Source organism: Papio anubis, chromosome 12 (assembly GCF_008728515.1).
Source record: "Papio anubis isolate 15944 chromosome 12, Panubis1.0, whole genome shotgun sequence".
NCBI classification, from domain to species: Eukaryota; Metazoa; Chordata; class Mammalia; order Primates; family Cercopithecidae; genus Papio; species Papio anubis.
This window is the reverse complement of record NC_044987.1, coordinates 90,997,662-91,019,168: the sequence shown is the minus strand read 5'-3', so window position 1 is coordinate 91,019,168 and position 21,507 is coordinate 90,997,662. Positions and strand designations below refer to the sequence as shown.

General features: G+C 31.8%; 1 protein-coding gene across 4 annotated transcripts in view; it reads right to left on the bottom strand.

Moving 5' to 3' along the window:
• ELP4 (elongator acetyltransferase complex subunit 4) overlaps positions 1 to 21,507 on the bottom strand; it is a 257,266-nt gene that overhangs the window by 110,286 nt on the left and 125,473 nt on the right. For 3 of the 4 annotated variants that reach the window (XM_009186370.4, XM_021926819.2, XM_003910081.4), the window contains exons 8-9: positions 16,667 to 16,775; positions 14,303 to 14,409 (exon numbers count right to left, since the gene is read on the bottom strand). In XM_009186370.4, the coding sequence (XP_009184634.1) occupies positions 14,303 to 14,409; positions 16,667 to 16,775 (216 nt within the window). Of the gene's footprint in view, positions 1 to 8,068; positions 9,742 to 14,302; positions 14,410 to 16,666; positions 16,776 to 21,507 lie in introns of those variants that run through there. The other variant, XM_031653929.1, reaches the window with a different exon arrangement.

The window sequence follows — 21,507 nt, the reverse complement described above, 5'->3', positions numbered from 1 at the left end:
TATTAAACAGAATTTGAAACAAGAATAGCTAGTGTGATTTTCAAGCTTACAAGTATTTTTACAACATTTTTATTAGGCTGAAAACACTACGTTGAGTTCTTTTTGTGTGATTTCATGCAATCTTCTATTCTATTCTACATTATAAACACCTTTGAAAAGAAGTTTTGTTTTACATAATTTTAAATAATTTTCAAATGGCAAGGACATTGGTGTTTATATAATTATTTTAAAATATAATAACTTACATTAACTTAAATAAAAGCAATTACTAAGTAAAAATGTCCTCGTGTTTAAATTTCCTAACCAAAATGCCAAAATATTCCAACTACAGCATCCTATAGCTTAAAAATAATCTTACCAGGACCAACATTACTTTTAATAATATATTCACATTTTAAACTTCAGTAAGATCTTGTTTACTTGTCTAAGAAATTCCTACATTAAAAAAAATGAATATAAGCAAGCAAGACTTCATAACACCCACTTAAACTTACTATTTTGACTATCAATTATAGACACTGGATAGTGTGGCTAATGAACAGTTAAACTTTTTGCATATACTTCTGCTAATAAAATCAAAATATCCTTATGCCCAATATAGAAATGTATCCTTATGCCTCTCAATATTCAGTTATCAAAAGTTTAATGTTATATTTTGATTAATTTACTGTATAGTAAAAAAATCTTAAGTAGATTATAACAAAAAACTCAACAATATCACATTTAAAGTTGATTTTATAACTTTTAATAATCTGAAGTCGTTTGTGTATTCAAACATGCTACAAATGAAAACACTGAATTTTAATATTTAAATTGTATGAAGCTACAATTCATAAAGCATTTTAATTTCAGAATTCAAAACTTTTAACATTTCTAGTTAATGCTTTATTTTAAAAAAGGTTTCTTTAAAGGATATTGCGCTTAAGGTTCTAAGTTAAATGTACAATAAACATCATAAAATGGTTAATTAAATTTATAATGTTTTATAAAAGAAATATAAATCAAAGGAACACTAATATATATTTATACATTACAATTGTTTCTCATATATTAGGTATTTATTATCAATCCAGTAACATTATATCGAAAATAGCAATTTATCTGTGGCTTCAGAAAACTGAATTAGTACTAATGGTTAAGAGGTCGCTTTAGCATTTGAAAGAATCTGCTAGAGTCTGAAATGAGGTGCCTCTAAGAAAGTGAGTTCCACATGATTACAGAGAGGCTGGATGAGAAAATATGTGCACACAATGAGAAGCTGGCTTTGAAGCACTTTAAGCTCCCTTCCAATTTTAACGTTTTATGAAATCTAGGTATTTTCTCGGACAGACAATAACGCAGACTGTTTGAAAAATCTAGGTATTTTCTGAAAGACATCACATTAAATTCTACAAGTGCAAATTACACAGCAAATGATTGTATGTGTTTGTTATTTTTCAAATAAAGCTTAATTTTAAGAGTATAAATCATTATCACCAAATTGACAACTCTCTCAGTAAATTTTCTTTAAAGTATGTGGCTCTTTAAAGTAGGGGTTCTTCTTCACAGAACATTTTCTTTGTGAATGATGAGACACAAAATATTTTTGGCTTCGCAGGCCATAAGATCTCAACTTAGTGATGCACTGTGAAAACAGCCATAGACAAAATGATAGGAATGGCTGTTACAATAAAATGTATTTAAAAAAAAACCTCATGGAGCTGGATTTGCCCCATGGACCATAGTTTGCTAAGTACATGTTCTATTGCAACATGGGCATAGTTGCTTTAATATTGTCCTTTACTTACCCACTTTTACATGGACAAAAGCTTAATAACCTTTCCAATAAAATGATTGGAATGTTATAATAATTGAATGCCAAATTAATTGCTCATGTCTATAGTACTATTAAGAGTAGATAACATTTCCAAAATATCTTTACATGTACTTTTTTGTTTTTGACTGAATTACACATTAAGTCAATAACATATCTTAATGAAATGCATTCAGTTATAAATCACACACTGTAAATTTACAGCTTTTCTCCTAAATATAGTTGGCCTTAATTTAAATTTCTGTTTGGATCAGAATGTTTTCTCAGGAGGAAATTCTGAAGAAGCCAAACTGAAGAACTAGACTGGAATTTGGTCAGCTTCGAGTGTATAATAAAGAGATCAATGGGATGATTTTTCAATAAGGATTAGTCCTAGATTCTGTTATAGAAGTGATATCAGTTACTTTACTGATAATGTGTATTTAAATAAAAGTGTAGAATATGCAAAATGTGTTAAAATTCCATTTTACATAATTATTTCATCTGTAACTCATAAGTCTCATGAACTGTTTTCAACAATAACAGCTCATTGTATTCTTAGCTGATATTTTTTGAAGGTTATTTTAGTTATGTAAAACCTTACAAGTATATTAAGCATCTACAGAAAACTGTATTCACACTATCAAACTATTCCATATAACTGAAATGACTTTTTTAATGGTCACACCCTTTTATATGTTTTGAGCAATATCAAGAGGACATTCATTCATTTATCCATTCATGCAATATTTGACGAGCACCTATATAATCAGGCAATGAACTAGGAAAAGGAGATACAATGATGAATAAAAATACCTACGTTCATAACACCTATGCTCTAAAAGAACAACATTTTCTCAAAGTTTGGTACTTTATAAAAGAAATGCACAATGTTTTCCATATACTAAAGTATGGCAAAACAAAACAAACAAAACAGTACAGAATGGATATTCAAGAGCTAAATAAAAAGCAAAAAAGATTACCTGAAATAGCGCTCTTCTTGGCTACTTTTTTCATGATTGGCTTTTGGCCTTAGTATTTTTATAGACCAATCAGTCCTACAGGTTTTTAAAGGTTAATTTATCATTATTTGATTATTGATTCAAACCCACTGTTAAATTACTTTTGTTAATCCTAGAAGGTATTGTTTGAGATTGACTAGAAATTTCATTTTTTTAATAGTACACAGCAATAAAAAAATATTAAGGGTGTGTGTGTGTGGGCGGGGAGTTGCTGTGTCTGAATATGCAAGTATAGAGGGAAGAATCTAGGAAGTGTTGAACAAATATATTTCATTATATTTTTAAAATTTGAGATTAAACAATGACTTGTATCTCACAAATATACATACATAACATGCAAAATCTAAGTGTATTAAAACAGTTAAAAGAAAATATTTTCTTTGTATTTAGTACAGATCATTACTAATTCATTCAGAATAGATCATCACTAACACTTTATCTGGACCACCATTTTTTTTCTAAGACTACTGAAAAGGCTATGAAATATAACTAAAATAAATCACTATCTAGTTGGATTCCTTTTTCGTACTTATGCATGACAAATTTTGAATCTCAATACAGAAAAGATATACTGTATACTTCCCCAACTGTTTTGAAACATGCTAGTTTTATGGTAAAGGAGAGTTGAACACTATCACTGTGTTGTGTTTTGCTACACTTAAATATGGTTCATATGTTAAAAAAAAAAGGACATACATGTATATATACGTGTAATCAATTTTCCCTTAAAAGCTGTAATTATGTATTTTAATAATTTTCTATTATTATTCATGTCAAGGATATAGTCCTATTGCATTTGGTTTTGGTCAACGTTTTAGCAATTTGTTTGTAAAAATATTAATAAGCTACTGTGTGCTAGCCTTTTCCTTTGCCTACTGACTACAAGATAAGTTGATCCATTTATTTACAGAACCAACAAGGGCAATCCATTTCATGCTATAGCACTGACCCTTCACAAAGATCTTGTAAATGAGTAGCCTATTACAATATGTACAAGTGACCTTTAATTGCACCAAGAAGCTTTTTGTTACAATCTTTTTCAATGCTACACCATAGCTACGGTACAAGTTGGGAAAATATTTCTTATGTATTTGGCAGAAATATCAACAAAAAAGCCCCTGTATCAAAATATGTAAGTGAAAAGTTTGAGGCATTTAAGTCTACACTATAATATTGCCTTTTAAATAACTATTGAGCAGAAAGATAAGGTTTTTTCATTCATATAATTATTCAGAAAATTAATAAACATTTCATTAATTAAAGACTTAAGAAACATAATTAAATACAACTTGGCTTTTAATAGCCTTTGGAAACAAAGATAGTTCAATCAAAATTGATTATTTTTTTGAGACAGAGTCTCGCCCTGTTGCCCAGGCTGGAGTGCAGTGGCACGATCTTGGCTCACTGTAACCTCCACCTCCTGGGTTTAAGCGATTCTCCTGCCTCAGCCTCCCAAGTAGCTGGGATTACAGGCGCCTGCCACCATGCCCAGCTAATTTTTACATTTTTAGTAGAGATGGGGTTTCAGTATTTTGGTTGGCCAGGCTGGTCTCGAACTCCTGACCTCAAGTGATTCATCTGCCTTGGCCTCCCAAAGTGCTGAGATTACAGGTGTGAGCCACTGCACTGAGCCTATAATGGAAAACTTTAATTGTAGTAAAATATACTTCTCTCTCTTTATTAAATGACTATGTACTTTCAAGTTTTATTATTTGAAATGTTCAATGAAGAATCCTATACCTTAAAAAACACCCAAATAAATTCCAAGTATCATTTATATTGGGCAATAATATTTGAAACAAGTTTTCAATAAAGCATAGGGTCAAGTATTTCAACTGATTTACTCAAATTTTTGAATGAATGAAATATATATTTGACAGTCTGACAAGAAATTGAAGCCAAATACTAAATTTCATTAAACTCTTCATCTTGGGTATCTTATTTCTGGAAGGCTCATGCCAAAATGATTTAGTCTGATTCTCTACAACAATGGTGGGTTGACTTGACAGCACCTGACAAAACAGTTCAGTGAATTTCATGATACCAGATACAAAGAACCTAAACTGGCTACTCTATAAAATGTTCACTGTGACTTGGAGTGATGACAGTAATAAATTTGCCAAATTTTTTATTTCTACTTAAGTAAGAGAACTGCTTTACCAGTTATTGGGTTAAAGACACTCCCATTACATTCTACTTTCTCTTAATTATTTATTATGTTCCCCAATTCTACCTTTTAAAAACTAATAATTTATATTTAACATCATATTTTCTTAATGAGGAACATAATGTCTTCATGTTACTAAAATGCAGAAAACTTTTTCATATTCATCAATAAATGAGGAAAATATTTTACAATCATAATATTTATTGCTTAATTTTACTTAAAGATGGCATTTAAAGAACTTCCAGCAAATCAAATTTTTTGCAAAAGAGAAAAATAGCTCTTAACATGAAAGAATCAAACCTTCATTAGAACCAGTTATGATAAAAGTGGAGGAAAATATTAGAAATTTGAAAAAGGAATTCAGTAGACCCTTATTAAAAGTTGTGTATACCTTGATTATCTCACAGGATAATTTTTGATGCTCCAAAAATAACAAATGTAAAATAACTTAGAAAAATTTAAAATATAAAAACAGGTTGATTAGCTATAAGCAAATTAATACTGGTAAAAGTACCTGAACACAGAACTTAAGTGAGTACAATAATAATATATTGTAATTTAATTTGGCATACTTTTGGACTATATCAAAATAGTTGATAAGGAAAACTACATTTCTTTGTATATGATACTTTTTCACTTTCTTTCAGATTTAGAAATCCTGTAACAGTAAATAGTATTTTAGAGAATAGCTTTTTTTTTTGCAAATTAATTTTTCCATAAAAACCTACCATACTAGAAATAAGTAAAAAATAGAATATCATTACCCTAATGTATTCACACACATATATGTGTGTGTGTGTGTGTGTGTATATATATATATATATATAAAATAACATCATGTTATATAAGGGAGAGGCTGTGATTAATCCAATCACAATGTTATAATGTATTTTACAAAAAGTTGAAATGCAAGCTAGGGAACAGAAGAATTTTTAATATGAATGTTATTTATATATACATATATCACATTAACACATTTTCTGAGATTAAAAAATCATTTTTTATTGAGGAATCCTTCAGGACAGAGGCTTTCTGGCTTATGTAATGAAGACGAGATAGCAGTACAGCTTAGGGCATGGCAGACAGTTGGTGGTTAAGAGCACAGGCTTTAGAATAAAACGGGCTTCAATTTCAGTGTAATTTCTGCCAGTTATCAGTTCTGTGACTCCAGATAAGTTAAGTTGCTTGATCTCTCTGAACCGTAAGTTTCCTCATTTGTAAAGTGAAGATAATAATGTTATATGGGTAGTTGTAAGGTCTATGAAATAATGCCTTTAAGTGCTTGCAGTAGTCCTAGCCCTCTGTTAAATATGTAATATAACTTATTTTTTAAAATTAATAATAATTAACAGTTTGTGAACATGTTAGCTTTCCACTATTATTCTGCATATGGCTTCAGAAGATCTGAATTTTATCCTGGCTCTAACCACAGATGTATGACTTTGGGAAGGAAGGTTATATAACTCCTATCTATTTCTTTTTATTAAATATGTGAAATAGTATGTATGCAAGGGTTCCTATGAGGATTAAAATTAAATATAATAATGTATATGGGCCGGGCGTGGTGGCTCACGTCTATAATCCCAGCACTTTGGGAGGCCGAGGCAGGCGAATCACAAGGTCAGGAGATCGAGACCATCCTGGCTAACATGTTAAAACCCCGTCTCTACTAAAAAAAAAAAAAAAAAAACCAACAAAAACTTAGCCGGGTGTGGTGGCGGGCGCCTGTAGTCTCAGCTACTCTCAGGAGGCTGAGGCAGGAGAATGGCGTGAACCCAGGAGGCGGAGGTTGCACTCCAGCCTGGGCACAGAGCAAGACTCCATCTCAAAAAACAAACAAACAAACAAACAAATAAACAAACAAAAAAAGTATATGAAAGCACCCAACACAATACCTAGAACAAATCAGACACCAAATATATTTTTTTAAAGAAACTTACGGTAGGCATGAGTTACTTTAAAAACTATAGTTTCACAATTTAACAAATATTTATGGAGCACCTATTACACATACGGAGGATTTAGCTGCAAATAAGACATACTATGTCCTTACTCTTATGGAGCTTACATTTTAGTGGTGAGGTCAGGGAAATAAACAAATAAACTGATGAACAATTATAAAATACATTACACTGAGAATTCAAACAGTATATGAGGGTGAGTAACTTAGTGAACACTTCAGACAGGCCAGTCAGACTTCTCTAAGGAGGAGGTTGAGATAGTTAATTTACAATCCAAATAACATGAAAAGGCCTTGAAAAGATCAGAGGGATGAGGATTCTGAACATTTGCTGTGCAAAGGCACTAAGGCAGGACTAAACTTGAAATGTTTTAGATACAAAAGTATCCGCAAAACTACCTACATCACAAGTTTAAGGATACCATATTTACTAAGTATTACTGTTACAGGTACCTTGGAGCATATACTAGTAAAATGTATCTTCTTACTTTCTAGGAACTTAAAAAATACATTTAAGTGAGGAAATGAAATAGCTGTGATTTGTCATCATTTTCTGTTTTCTTTTTTTCTATCTTCCTTAGAGACTATAAATGACACATTACTAAAGGAAGTGTTTCAGAGAGTATCATGTAAACTGGACTAATTCTGCTACAGCAGTTCTACAAAGGCTTGAAGAAAATCTTTGAAGTACTGCAATACAATTTTCTTGGAGCCAAACCATAAAACACATATATAACTGTTTATGTCTGCAAAACTTAGGAAGAAGGGAGAAGAGATATTTTTCCCTTTGCATACTTAGACAATGCTGAGTCTGTATCCTCCTGGTCTAAAAACTGAGATAACTGCATTCACTACAGGTAACCATGGTATCTTTATGACAGACTGTTAGTAAGATTCTAAATATTTGACTTTGCTTCGTGCAACCATCTCATTATTCAAATATATATTTTCCTTAAATTTCCTGAGTAATGTAGTTATGAATAAATAGTGCAATGTAAAATATTAGACCCTAAGTTCAATTTATAAAATGAAGATTTTTATGTAAAAATTATGGTCAAGTGTCATATTTTGATAATATTTCTCAAAGAAAGATGATTCATTTGATATAACTAATTACAAGTTTCATATCCTACATGTTGATGACCATACAGAAACTATAAGACATATAACCGTCAAATATGAATCTACTCTTCCTTGCCAAATGAAGCAATGATGTTCTGCCAGCCAAACTAACAGGAAGCATGTGAAATGAACACAAAAGCAAACAGGCCTTACACTGCCTAAGGGAAAGTCAGCAAGATGGCAGTTTCAATCATTCGGAATAATACTAAAGCAGCCTTAGGCTTTTCTCAGAATGGAAACATGTCACTATTACTGCAATATTTCAACAAATCAGAATGCAGAGAAAAGAACACTTATGCAACCACATCTCGGAAGGGCACTTTACTCAACATTTAAGTGGAAAACAATTATAAAGAAATTTCAGAAAAACTGTCAGTGAATATAAATGACTCAGGGAAAAATGTTTTTTCTTTCAAAGTGCTTAATAGATTTTTCAAAAGCTTACCACTTAGAAACAATTTCCTTACATATTCTCCTTAAGGAATTATTAATGTAAAGACAAATTTATATAAAGTGGTAAGTGAAAAGTTTGATATTCAGGCTGCCAGTAAGAAATGCTCATTTTTCCCCAGTATAGTACTACTACTTTGGAAGGTTTGATCAAAGGGAATAAGCTTTCACAACATTTATATAGGAAGTTAAAAAATACTTCAAATATTTTGGGAACTTACCTAATCAGTATACTTTTAGCATGTGTCTAGTCATGTAGCCATCTTTGGTCAATCATCAAAAAATCAAAGGGAAATTGGCATGACTCAACCCTAACTTTAATACCGCATGATTGTGTCGTGTAAGCTTGTTTTGTGTGAGAGCTGCTGTGGTTTTAGCAGAGAGATTAACAACCGGACCTAAGCTGGCCTCCAAACCTTGCCCTGCTGATGCCTCAAGCTCTTTGAAGTCTGACCATCATACCTGGCAAAACAACAGTGGGAACTAGGATGGTGTCAGATCTAATCAAATTGTTTGCTGCAGCATAGCTAACTATGGGGCTCACTAATTGGCCCAATTGCGGATTATACCTTTTGCTACAGATTCAAGACAATAATTTAGTTAAATGATTTTTTTTTATCTTTTCTAATTAAGATTCCAAAGTGGGAAGAAATAGGATTAGACAGATTCTGAAAACTGTGTTCTCCTTAAGGTGGTATGCACTTTTGATAGGTTAACTATGGCATGTGAAATATAGAAAGTATAGTAAGTATTAAACCAACTTCTGGAGATTCTGTGAAATCTATGTAATGCTATTATATACTGATATCACTAGAGAATAAAAACATAAATATGAGAATAATATAATGAATATATCAAAATGTACACATGTAAAAAAATTACATTTCCATTGTTAAAAAACATTAATTTGAGTTTATTTTTGACAAGTGATTTAATCTAAATGAATAGATGCCTATACTAAACTTTGATTTTTTTTTTCTTTCTGCTAGCTGCAGTGTATCTAGGAATAAAAGTTAGTTGAAATAACAAACAATATTTGTAGTATATTGGACTACAGCCCATGATGCTACAACTTAATAAGGCTCCCAAGCCAGACATTTATATTTCCATTATTTTATTTTAGTAACATATTGTGAGTTGACAAGCAAGTTAATCATCCCTCTCCCCATCTCTAGATACAGTAAACATATTCAACGTTCTACTTCTCATTTAAAAACTGGAAAGGCTGCTGAAAATAAGCATAGGGAATAAAGTAAACCTAGGACCAAAGATATCATGAAACACTCCAAATTATTACACATTATCATAGCCACTAGCACTCCTTAGTTTGTAAGAGTTTACGCTTTTCCAATATGTAAATAATAATCCTATGGAATAATCCTACTGAATAGTACCAAGTTATATTGCAATATAATTATAAATCTAATTTATATTGGTTCTATTCTAGTCTTAATACTTGAGAATAAATCTATTACATGAGTATATCAAAAATAATAGCTACCTAATAAAAACTAGATTGGTCAATTATTTTGTTGAGGATAAGTTCTTGGTGACTGGAGAGGTACTGAGGTCCTATTCTGAATTAGGGACAAAGTATGATAAGACAACCTCGAGTAAACATGATTTACTTTGACATTCTCTACTCTCAATATTCATTTAGTTTATGAGGCCCACAAAGATACACTATTTATGATAATTGCTATTTTTTGGACCAATTACAGCCTACACAAGTAGTGTTAATCTTTATATTGAAAATTTGTAGTAAATACTGTAAGTCTTCTGTATATTTAAATGTTAATCCAGTTACTGTACTCTCCGACTTGAACTTAGAAACACTGAATCTTTGAGCTGGAAAACTGTCCCATTACCAAAGTGGAAACTCTCTTTGTGAAAACCTTAATGGATGGTGCAACTAATGTAATAATACATTATTATCATTTATATTAATTTTATGACTAGAATGTGCTACAATATGATCGAGCTGAAAATATAAAATCAAAATAGCAAAATATTATTAAGTGCAAGTGAAAATGTTGCATTTATGTCATCAAATATGCAGCCACATTTCAAATTCTGCCAAATCTTACTTGTTTATGTACTATAATTACATCATAACTACTAAAGAAAAAATTGGTTAATGATAGCCTGATATTAAAGAAGTAAAAATTACAGAAGCTAAGAAATGCAAGTTTAACCAGTTATTTTAGCTTGGAAGTTATGCTATGTATTCAAGTTATCTTACACATAACTAAGAAGACAGTGTGTACAGGTCACTTGACTGGTGGAGCTTATATCATATTTATAGCTGTATTATTTGCACTATTTTAAAAAGCCCATTCATAATTTATCTATATTATATACATTTAAGCAAAGATTTTATACCTATTAAGTAAATAACCCTGTTCTTGATTCTTAGATATAAAGATGAAAAACACACCATTTATGTGTATTGAATCTATGATTATATCTTAGTAAAGCTTTTGTTTAAAATGTTTAAACACTACATAAAAGTATAAATAAGTTAGTATAGTACTTGCTACTTAACAAAGGCTCAACAAATGTTTGCTGTGATTAAATGGAGGTTAGGCAAGGTTAGGTAAATTTGATCTGGTTAAGATCAAGGAGTAAGTAGTATATAATGGTTAATCACATATGCCATACTATGTATTGCTTATAAGAATCATCAATTTTCAAAGAATTGGAAAGCGATTTCTTTTAACCTGAAATCACAGTTTAAACTTTCACTTTTACTTATCTAGAATGCGTGTCAGGATTTTAGTGCAATTAGTATGGATATGATTCTGCTACAGTTTTTGTAGAGGGGCTAATTTATAGAGCTTTGTAGTTACAGGTATTAGCAAAAATTTTTACTCTGATTAGATAAATATTTTCACTTGAATCTGGACAATACCAACACATACTCTGAGAAGGAAGAACTATTCCTTTGCTTTCTCCAAATCACTCAAAGAAATTAGAGATTATGAGTTAAAGTTGCTCTACCTGTTAGAGGCCCTTGGTAGCTGCTAGTAAAAAGATAATCAGTTTTCATACATATAAAGGGCAATGACTTAACAAATCAAAAAGGTGCCCTAAAAATAGAGATGAGAGTGCTTGCCTGCTTCTTTTGCCCCATGTTTCCAACCTTGCCCCCTTTTGAGACATGTGACTGACAGTAAATTCCAACACGTAACAAATTTGCCTGTGGAATTGGAAATGTTATTTTGGCTTTCCCTGCTAAACTACCTTTCACTTCTGAAAGTGAGACTCTGATTCAATGCCTGATTCAATGTCAGATTCAACTATCTTTCACTTCTAAAAGTAAGACTCAGATTCAATAGACTATCTATTTTAGTCTCAGACTTTACAGGCTAGCAAGGTTATATTTTATTTTTAAAAAACTATCAGGACATTTAAAAAGAACATTTATTTGTTGTGAGTATTAAAACAGTAGCATTTGCTCGATGATTTTACCCTCAATAAAGGAATCCTTGAACTAGTTACTTTCAGGTCACTTCTACTCCTGTTTCTAGTTTCTTTAATATATTAACAAGACTTAATATCTGTTTGGATATGCATTTTAGAATATATGATGCTACATTTAAAACATTTTAGGTGAACCACATGATTTTATTGTGTTCTAATTATACCTATATATGTACTTCTATTTGCTTTGTTTGATTCCTTAGTTTTTATTTTTTCTAATCACTAAATTGAATATTATGGCATAAGTAAATAAGTCATTTAGAATGTATATATTTATATTAAAATAACAAAAAAACTCAAAAAAACCTTAAGTGATTAGGTTATTAGCCAAAAAGGTACCGAGTTTGATTATATAGAATTTTAAGAAGCAACAGTCTATTTGTGTTTTGTTTTCAAACATTGCTTCTAAACCACAGGTTGACCAATTACAATGATTCTTAGTTTAGCATAGTGGGAACAAGAGAGAAAATGAAACAGAAACCTGTGTGGTTAATAAAAGATCTTTCATCAGCTCTGACGGTGAAGTGCAGTTACTATTAGAACCTAAAGTGGGACCTCTCCTCTGAGAGACCTCTCTGACAGGAGAGGTCCCACTTGACATCATGTAAGTTCTTTATTTTTCTCTTTCCCTCAATTCCCAATAAGACTCAATGAGACAGAGAAAGAGAAATCATAAACATGATTCACATTACTGTACTACTTTCTTCTCTGGGTACAATATTTACTTTCACAGGGGAATCATCTTGCTTAGTTTGTATGGTAATAGAAATGATATCTCAGATGTCGTTGTTAGAATACTGATTTTGGGGAAAAGGTGCCACATGGAGAGAAAAAACTTACGTCTTCCATTAAAAATATAAACTCAGAAGAAAATGATAAGCATGCTTTCCTTGTGACACTAAACTATAACTGTATCTTTCTCAAAGTCTGAAGCAATATTATGGTACATTACTCAGTATTCTGTCAGAAAAGCTGAAACAATGTTTGAACAATTACAGTGTTGGGTTCCACTTCAATGGTTTCTTTTGAGAACTAAAGCAAATTAGCTCAAGAATCACCATTTCTACACTCTCGCTCTTTTGGCTTTAAGTGGCTTTTGAAGGGAGTGTCCCCAGATGAGAAACTTCTAACACTCCTGCAGAGATGACCTGCTTGAAGAACTGGCTGCCTGATTAACTATTAACTGCTCTCAATAGGATTAGATAATTAAGGACATTGATGACCATTAATTAGGAGGAGGGCACATTAATTTGTCACTGGATAGGGCCCTTACAATGATTTATAGGTTAGTGCTACTTGCAAATGTGAAGGGAAAGAGAAAAAGAGAGAGAACCATTAAGTTACCTTATCAAGTGGCCAGCTTAAAGAGGGCAGAGGGTCAAAAAAGGGCCAAAGTGGTCACTTAAGGGTGAAGTCCCAAACACCAAAGCAGTGCCAAGCCACATTGACCATCATTTGGTGATGAAGTTAAAAATATGCTAATTTATTGGTGGCAATTCTCTCTTTTTATGGTTTCAAGCAGTTAAGACAAGTGGCCTGCTTAGGAGCTTTTCATTTGAAAAGAGATTAAACAAAATGGTTTGTCAAGGCTGCTTGGCTGTTTTATGTCTTTGTTAAAAAAAAATTGCGCCGACTATACTGATAACTATCACATCACCCAAAAGCCAACTCTCTCTAAGCATTTACTTCGTTAATAAATACATCAATTCTAATTGCTTAATAGTTCTCTGTTCATTTGCTCTTTAGCAAGATTAAGTTGAAATAAATCTTTTGTCCTACTACTTTCTGCCACCATTGCTTACGTAAGGGTCACAAAAAAAGTTGCAGTGTCTTAGAAAATGTACTTAAAGACACTAGTGTAAATTATAATTTGTTTAGTTCCACACGAGGAAAGGTAACTTCACTAATAGTAAAGAAAAACGCTTTTAAAATATAGATAAGAATCCTCTTAGCCACAGACAATTATGGGTAGCATTCACATTCCACACCCAAGTAAGCACAGCTCATTAACATTTAATTAAATATGCTTTTGAAAGCCATGGAAATATGCATATCATATTTATCATGTAAGTTTGGAGCTTACTTTTAATAGATATTCAAAAGAAAATCATCTTTGCCATACTTGATATATTGTAAAAATAAAACAATAGTCTAAAAAATTATTCTGTTATATCAGAAGAACTTAATAATATTTAGCATAAAACATGTCCTAAGAATTTCATTAAGTGAAAATAAAAATAAAGTAAAAATAAGTTAAAAATAATTTTACCTCAAGACTGTAAACTAAAACATAAAAATTCTCTTACCTCAATAGTGAACAGCTTCCTTTTTAATTTAAAAGCTAAGTCTTTGACATCTGATTCATCACAGATCAAGTTATTAAGCCGAGGAATCTGCCGTATATGAATCAAGCCTTGTGGAAAGGAAATTACAAGAAAAAAAAATTAAACATTGTCATCGGATGCATAAATTAAATAGTCTTACAGCAGAATCCTGTAAATTTACACACAAGCATCCTCCTCTTTTAAAACTGGAGCTTACTACCAGGAGCAATGAAGCAAATGGTGTGATTATACTCAAGTAATCAAGCAGAATAAGATAAACAGAAATCCTTGTGCGACGAAAACTAATTGCACTTTGGTACAGAAGTACAGATGTAAAGAGGGATCTTAATACTTGTCAAAACTACAGCCGGTTTGTGTGTGATTTTCTCTTGTATTTACAGTAAGCAAATATGGCTATCACCTTGCATGCTGCCCACGGCATCACTGAGTGATCTTTATTTTATTAAATGCACCACTAAGCAGCCAGCAAAACAAGGCTTATAGGTTACTGATAACCAGTGAAGCACTCATGAAAAGTATTTCATTTTGTACCTTATTAATGACTTGAACAAACCATTGAAGAAAACTACATTTCAGGGTACACTCTAGGACCAAACGTTAACGCCTATGCCATCCCAAGACACTCATATCTATGGCATGTTAGACCTTTATGTAGCTGCTATAAGCTTTGCAACAGTGCTAGGTAAACCATGAGCTTTGGCCTCTTGTCAATAGAAACACTTGCTAATTTTTTCTGACAAGGGCACTGGATGGCTTTTGTGCAGCCTAATGTAGTTTCTGACTAAACTAGGGGTCATTTCCCACAGATGAAGACATGGAAGGTTCTTCACTACATCTTTCTGCCTGACTCAGCTCATATTTAAAAATTAACATCCCGAGGACACTGATCCAAAACACGGGGAGGAAAGGCAAATTACAGATTTGAACAAAGAGACAAATCTTACTTATAGAACTGCTTCTCTAGTACAAGGTTTTGTAAGTATGTTTAAATGCTTAATAATGCATCTATTAGTCTTAGCTTAAACCTTTAAAGGTACTTAGCTTGAGAAATGGCCTCTTCAAAAATAATTAACTAAAATACCTGACAATTTTTCAAACTTAAAAAAATGTAAAAGGTGTTTCAAGAAGACAGCTTTTAGCTACAAATTAAGACTATCTCATACATATTATTTAGTAAAATATATCTATTAGAAATAGGCACAGCACACTTTTATTTGCACATTTCTTATTTTAACCTTAAATGTGCTTGCTTAGCTATCAAGAGACCTTATCGAATAAATTAATAATTTCATAATCAGGTCCTCCTTATTAACAGAAAGCATACTAGTCTTTAGAATCACTCATTACTGTGTGGAAAATAATTTATCAATTCAGAGATTTCTGCACAAAGAATCATAGCCTTTCAACCTTTGAAATACTTTAATCAAAATAATATTTTTCAGAACATAAAATATTTTACAAAATGCATAAGCTCATAATACTTGTCTTATAAAATCTGGTAGCAGGCTTCAAAGAAGCTACTCAGTCTTTAGAGGTTTCCACAGAAGTATGGTAGCTCCATAATAATGGTAGCAATAATTTGTATATACTAAGAATAATAGGTAAAAATCTGTTATTCACCGCATTCTATATTTGGTTTAGACCTATAATACTTAGACCTAACTACTACATTTTTACTATTCATATAGTTCTACATAAGACTCTTTATTAAAAAGAATCCCCAAATTAACCAAATGACTACAATATTACTAAAAGTAAAAAAAAAAAGTAGAAAGTCTGATGAATTCACCTGTGTTTATATCAAGGTGGCAATATTTTATAATTTGTTCATAACTCAAACTAACAAGAAAATGAGTAAACAGAGAAAAGTTCAAATATAATGAAAGATCTTCTCTTTCTGAAAATGTAATTGACTAGGAATCTGTAAATATAATCCAGTATGTATCTTATTATACGGCTACGCTTTGTAAAGTATAAACTGCTTTAGAAAACTGTCATTATTAGAATACGGTATTTATTTCAAACATGGCTAGTAAGTATGACGGATTACACGGCTACCCTAAGACACTAGGACAACAAAATATACACCTGATTCAGCCATGCCTTAATACTTGGGTTTGACTCCTTTCAGTTATTATAGTCTATAGTCTTAATGTAGTTGGGTAATAAGCTGCCATGGAAGACTGGACAGGAATGGAAAACATTTAATAGGTGTATTGTAAAATTTATACTCCTTGACTGTATACATTTGGACTGAACAGGATGCTTCCAGGTAACCTAAAAGCAGCCTGCTCATGCTCTTCTCATTATGAAGGTTCTACTTACCATGATAATCCTTATACAATGGATTAGTTTCTCTCTCAGAACCAATAAATGATTCCAGACCAATTACTATATCTGACAAGTTTGTGACACGGGCAATAATGGCTTTATTCTGCAAAACATGGAAACAAAACAGTAACGTTAAATGTTATGTTAATAATATAATATCTGTAAAATATCACTATGCTATCTCATGAAAAACTGTAGTAGAGATAGACTATCAACAGAGAAATACCTTAAAAGTTAAAGCTACTATAGGCAGAAAACTGGATGGAAATATGCCCTTAACTGAAAATGCTGGCCCATGTAGTCACGCTATTCTAATTTGAAGAACTGAAGGGAAAACATAAATTGGTAGAAGATATAAATTGATTAGTTCTGGTAGAGAACATAAATTGATTATTTTTCACTTGTATTAGGGAACAGGACTACCTTTATTCTCATACATGATTATTTTTCAAATTACTTCATTCAATGCCCATTGGAAAATCTGTCAGACAGCAGGATTAAGAAGCAGTAGATGGTACAGCATAAAGTATAGGGCAAGAGTCTCACTGTCGTCTGTCAGCTGGGACAAGGTCCCAGCCCTGTAACAGCTGAGGTCCTCTGTGACATATTAGAAACAGGGAAAGGACCAGCTAAGAGACTGCAACATGGCTAGCTATGGAGTCTTCTGTTTTCTCTTTCCAGATGCTGCCACTTGGCTCTGGGATAATAATAAAGGGAAAGAAAAGATGGTAGATGACTAACATTTAGACCAGTAGCCTATCCTTTATTTGTCGACACAATCTGAGATGAACTGAAATACTGCTAAATACATTTTAATAAATGTCACATTTTGCCAGATCAAAACAATAGGTTAATATGTTTACAAACATAGTATGTCCAGTTATTAAGTAGCAAAAGTTCTAAAATACTGAGAATCTCCTGGCTATAAAAATATAATAATCAAATATCTGGTAGGGTTTTTTTTTTAATTCTTTAATTACTGGAAATCGAGTATTCCTTTTAGCCCCTGACAGAGTGGTAGATCAGAAAACTGTGATTATATGCTATGATGTCTTAGACAATTTTTTGCTTAGCAGATCTAGATAAGTTGAAAATTTGTTTTGTAAAATTTTGCAATTTTGAAACTCTCATTTTATACAATGGTAATGCTCACCAGTTTAAAACTAATCTTTGAAGAAGAGAATGGGAAATACAAAACAGTCAAGAAAATTTATCAGCCTGCTATATCCCCTGTTAGAAAGAGGTCAAATATAAGAAAAGATTTTCATTTTCTGGAAACATGATTACAACTGAGCTTACTAATATTCTTGTTTCTTAAGTCCCTTTACAAAGATGGCATAAGAATGGAAAATTAAAGAGGGCTGGTCAATGTTACCTGACTTGGTATTATGAAACACATAGTAGCCTGTGTCACCAAACATTCTGTTGAAATGACTGGTTAACTCACACCTAGGGCAGTATTTGAAACTCCTTCATAAGTTGGAATGTGTGTTATATAAAGAATGTTTCCACATTATATAAAGAATGTTTCAGCCCTTGGATCAGTGTTGTTAAAAAGAATTAGCAAAAATAATTATTCTTAATTGTCTTTAATATGTTCAATCACGTGGGCACACTAAGTATAGAAAAACATAATTTGGAAATGCCTATTTTTTCTAAGGCAATTTTTCATTCAATGGTGAGAAAATAATCCAGATTGATTCCTTACTTTCAGTTCTGTGCCACAGGGGATGGTCCTACTCCAGGAATAACAGGGGCTTCAGAGGCCATAAACATGTTCCTCTCAATATTTCTTTAGCCAAAGACCATTATATCAAACTCATCCAGGTTGGGTTTCAGCCAGTTATTCTTCACCCAAACAAAAATGTCTGCCAGACATTCCAACAGCTGGGATACAGTTCACAATGAGTCAACTTGAAAATGATTCATTGTGCTGAGTATTGAACAATGTTGGGGTGGGGGTGGGGTGTGGCTGGGTTGATAGTAAAGGGTGAGAACAAGTGGGAGATGAAGAATAACCATGTGGTTCCCCCATTAAGAAGAATCATGGATAATAACCAGCAGGCTCTTATCATTTCATTTTTAGGATAAACTCAACTGGGAAGAGTACTCCTGTCATGGACCCTCAGATGAACAGGCATTTATAAAGGCTACTGACAATATTTCTTAATCAAAAGGTCAGATTTCCTTTTATCTATAAATAAAAGACTAAGCCTTTGTATCTAAATATCTGAATCTGAAATGATACAAGTTAATTTTTGTTAGAACTCATCTATTCAAGATTTACGTGATATAAACTAGGACTTTCTCAATTATATGAATAATAGAAATTACAAGGTTTAAAGATGAGATAAATTTCCATTCTGAGAGTGCATAAGCAAGGTACTGTGTATTTAAATTGTCAACCTGACATTTGCTTATTTCAAAGAGGATTTGCTTTTTTCATTTAATCTTAACATTTACTAATAAACCATTTTATATCCTATTATGTTTATCAACTTAATAAGTCTTTTAAAGGTAGTTTGTAGGAGACTTAAAAAAATCAGTTATCCACTTGAAAAGGGAAAACTAGTGAATTCTAAGTAAAAAATATGTACAGCCTAGATTTCAAAATTTTCCAGAAACTCATTCATGTATTTCATTTATTTCTGAGTTTCACAGGTTTGCATCATAGTTATTAATCATAAACTAAAGTCTATTGAAAAAACTTTCATAAAGTATTAATACAAGAATAACTTTTAATCATACTATTACCACAAAATTAGTTATATAGTTTCACAGTGATCTTACTGCTTTCTGCAGGTTTATTTTGCAAAATTGTTTGCATAATGTGGCAGACCAGATTAATTGTGAAAGTTGTGGGGATATCTGAAAAACACTTATAGAATAAAAAGCAATGGAAATTATATAAGAATAACATCTAAGGTTCTGACTGAGAAAATGTTTATATTTACTATAAACTTATTCAACCTCCTAGTTATGTGTAGGAGCATAAAAGACATTTGGGCTTATAAACTTACATGTGTTTTAAAAAGTTAAAAAAATTGTTACAGATTACTTCTGCACCTCCAAGCTTCATAACGAATATGATCTATTGATGTAATCTTACCTTAAAACCATTCTTGTCAAAAGGTCTTTCAAATAATAATATTAATACTAAACAGTCTTTTAGATAAAAGCAGGTGAATTTACTTAGAAGAATCTAAAATTAACAGCTTAAAAAACCCATAAAAGCATAATAATCACAATTCACCTTAGCAGGAATACACTATGGATAATAAATTGTCATAATATAACCAGCAGTGTTCAGAAAGCTTTAGCATAATGATCTGAGGACAGGCCTTAATCTGAGAACATCCACATTCTCATCTTAACAGATTCGAAGTGTTTTTATGTTATTAGCCAAGATGTAAAACCCCTTTGGTCTTCGGTATATTAATAGAAATGGACAAGTAGAGGTATTCGTACATCAATTACTTAAATTTGAACATAATCTTCGCATTAATTTTGAAGTTGTTACAATACAGTTTCCAATATGGAACATTTCAGTAAGGACATTCAGAATTCACCAATCTGGGTAAATTAATGCTTATGGTGTATGTATGGTATAATGACATCACCCAAGTATGTACAATGATATTGCCCCCCTCCTCCTTGCCCATCTGGATGTGAAAATGTAGGATGGCTCAAAAATCCTTCTTATCCTAGACAAATCTCCCTGTGCTCCTGGGTGAAAGTTGTCAGCTCTGGACAGTAGCCAAGACACGACTAGGAGGGAAGCCAGAAGAGAGGAAAGCCAGTGTCCAGGAGTTTTAAGAGTTTGCTGGCAATCTCAAATAGCATTGTATTAAGTTACATAAAGAGCTCTTAAAGTTTTCTGTTGCAACATAATTTAATTAATCATTTAAATTTAAAATTTGTCAAATGGTGTTGCAAATAAGCAAAGCAAATCAGATTGTCCAGTCTTCTACCTTTGTATTTCAATTTTAATTTCAAAAAAAACCTTCAGAGCATTTGTTTTGACTGTTTTCTGTTTGGTTTCATAAAATGTTTCCTGTTTGCCATTATAGAATGGTAATACATTTTTTATTAGGATACAACGAATCTGTTAAATGGATTTTAAATTAAGGAAGATTAATTTAATGCTCCCTTTCAATTCAAAGTTCTTAAAGTCAAAACTATGAATTTTGTTAAGAGATAAAAATTTAATCACTGCCATTTAAAGCTCCCACAATTTTCTAATAAAAATAGTTCAGATACCTATTTAGAGTTACCAAGTAACAATCAGAATACCTTAAACCCTCAATATTTCTTTATTTTCCCAGACCTAATTATCTCAACAATATAAAAGATGTAATTTGTACCAATACAAATATATTTGCAGAAGAAATTTTAGTAAGAGGATTAAGAAGTAATTAACCAATAACTTAATTATCAAGAAGCTTGAAAGGAATAAACCAATCAACATAAAGCATTTATGCAACGCCTCAAGTAAGAGCAAGTTCTTCAGTTACTCTATACTATTTAAGAAAGACAGCAAAAATAATATGAAAGGAAGAGCTCTCATTAGAGTATGGCACAAATATCAGATTTGGGGCTATAATAGCCTGAAAGCACTATTAAGTTAATGTTAAAGACTTAGAGAAATATTTAAGTTACTTTATGTTTGACCATAATACATGATGTAGTGGGTGTGTGTTGGGAGAGAGTGGGGAGGGGAATCCCCACAATAAAAGCAAGTATGTCATAATCAACAGCTCAATTTATAACAACATTTTCTGAAAAATGACTTGCATAGAACACGAATACAGTAGAACTTAAGACCTTTCTTTGTT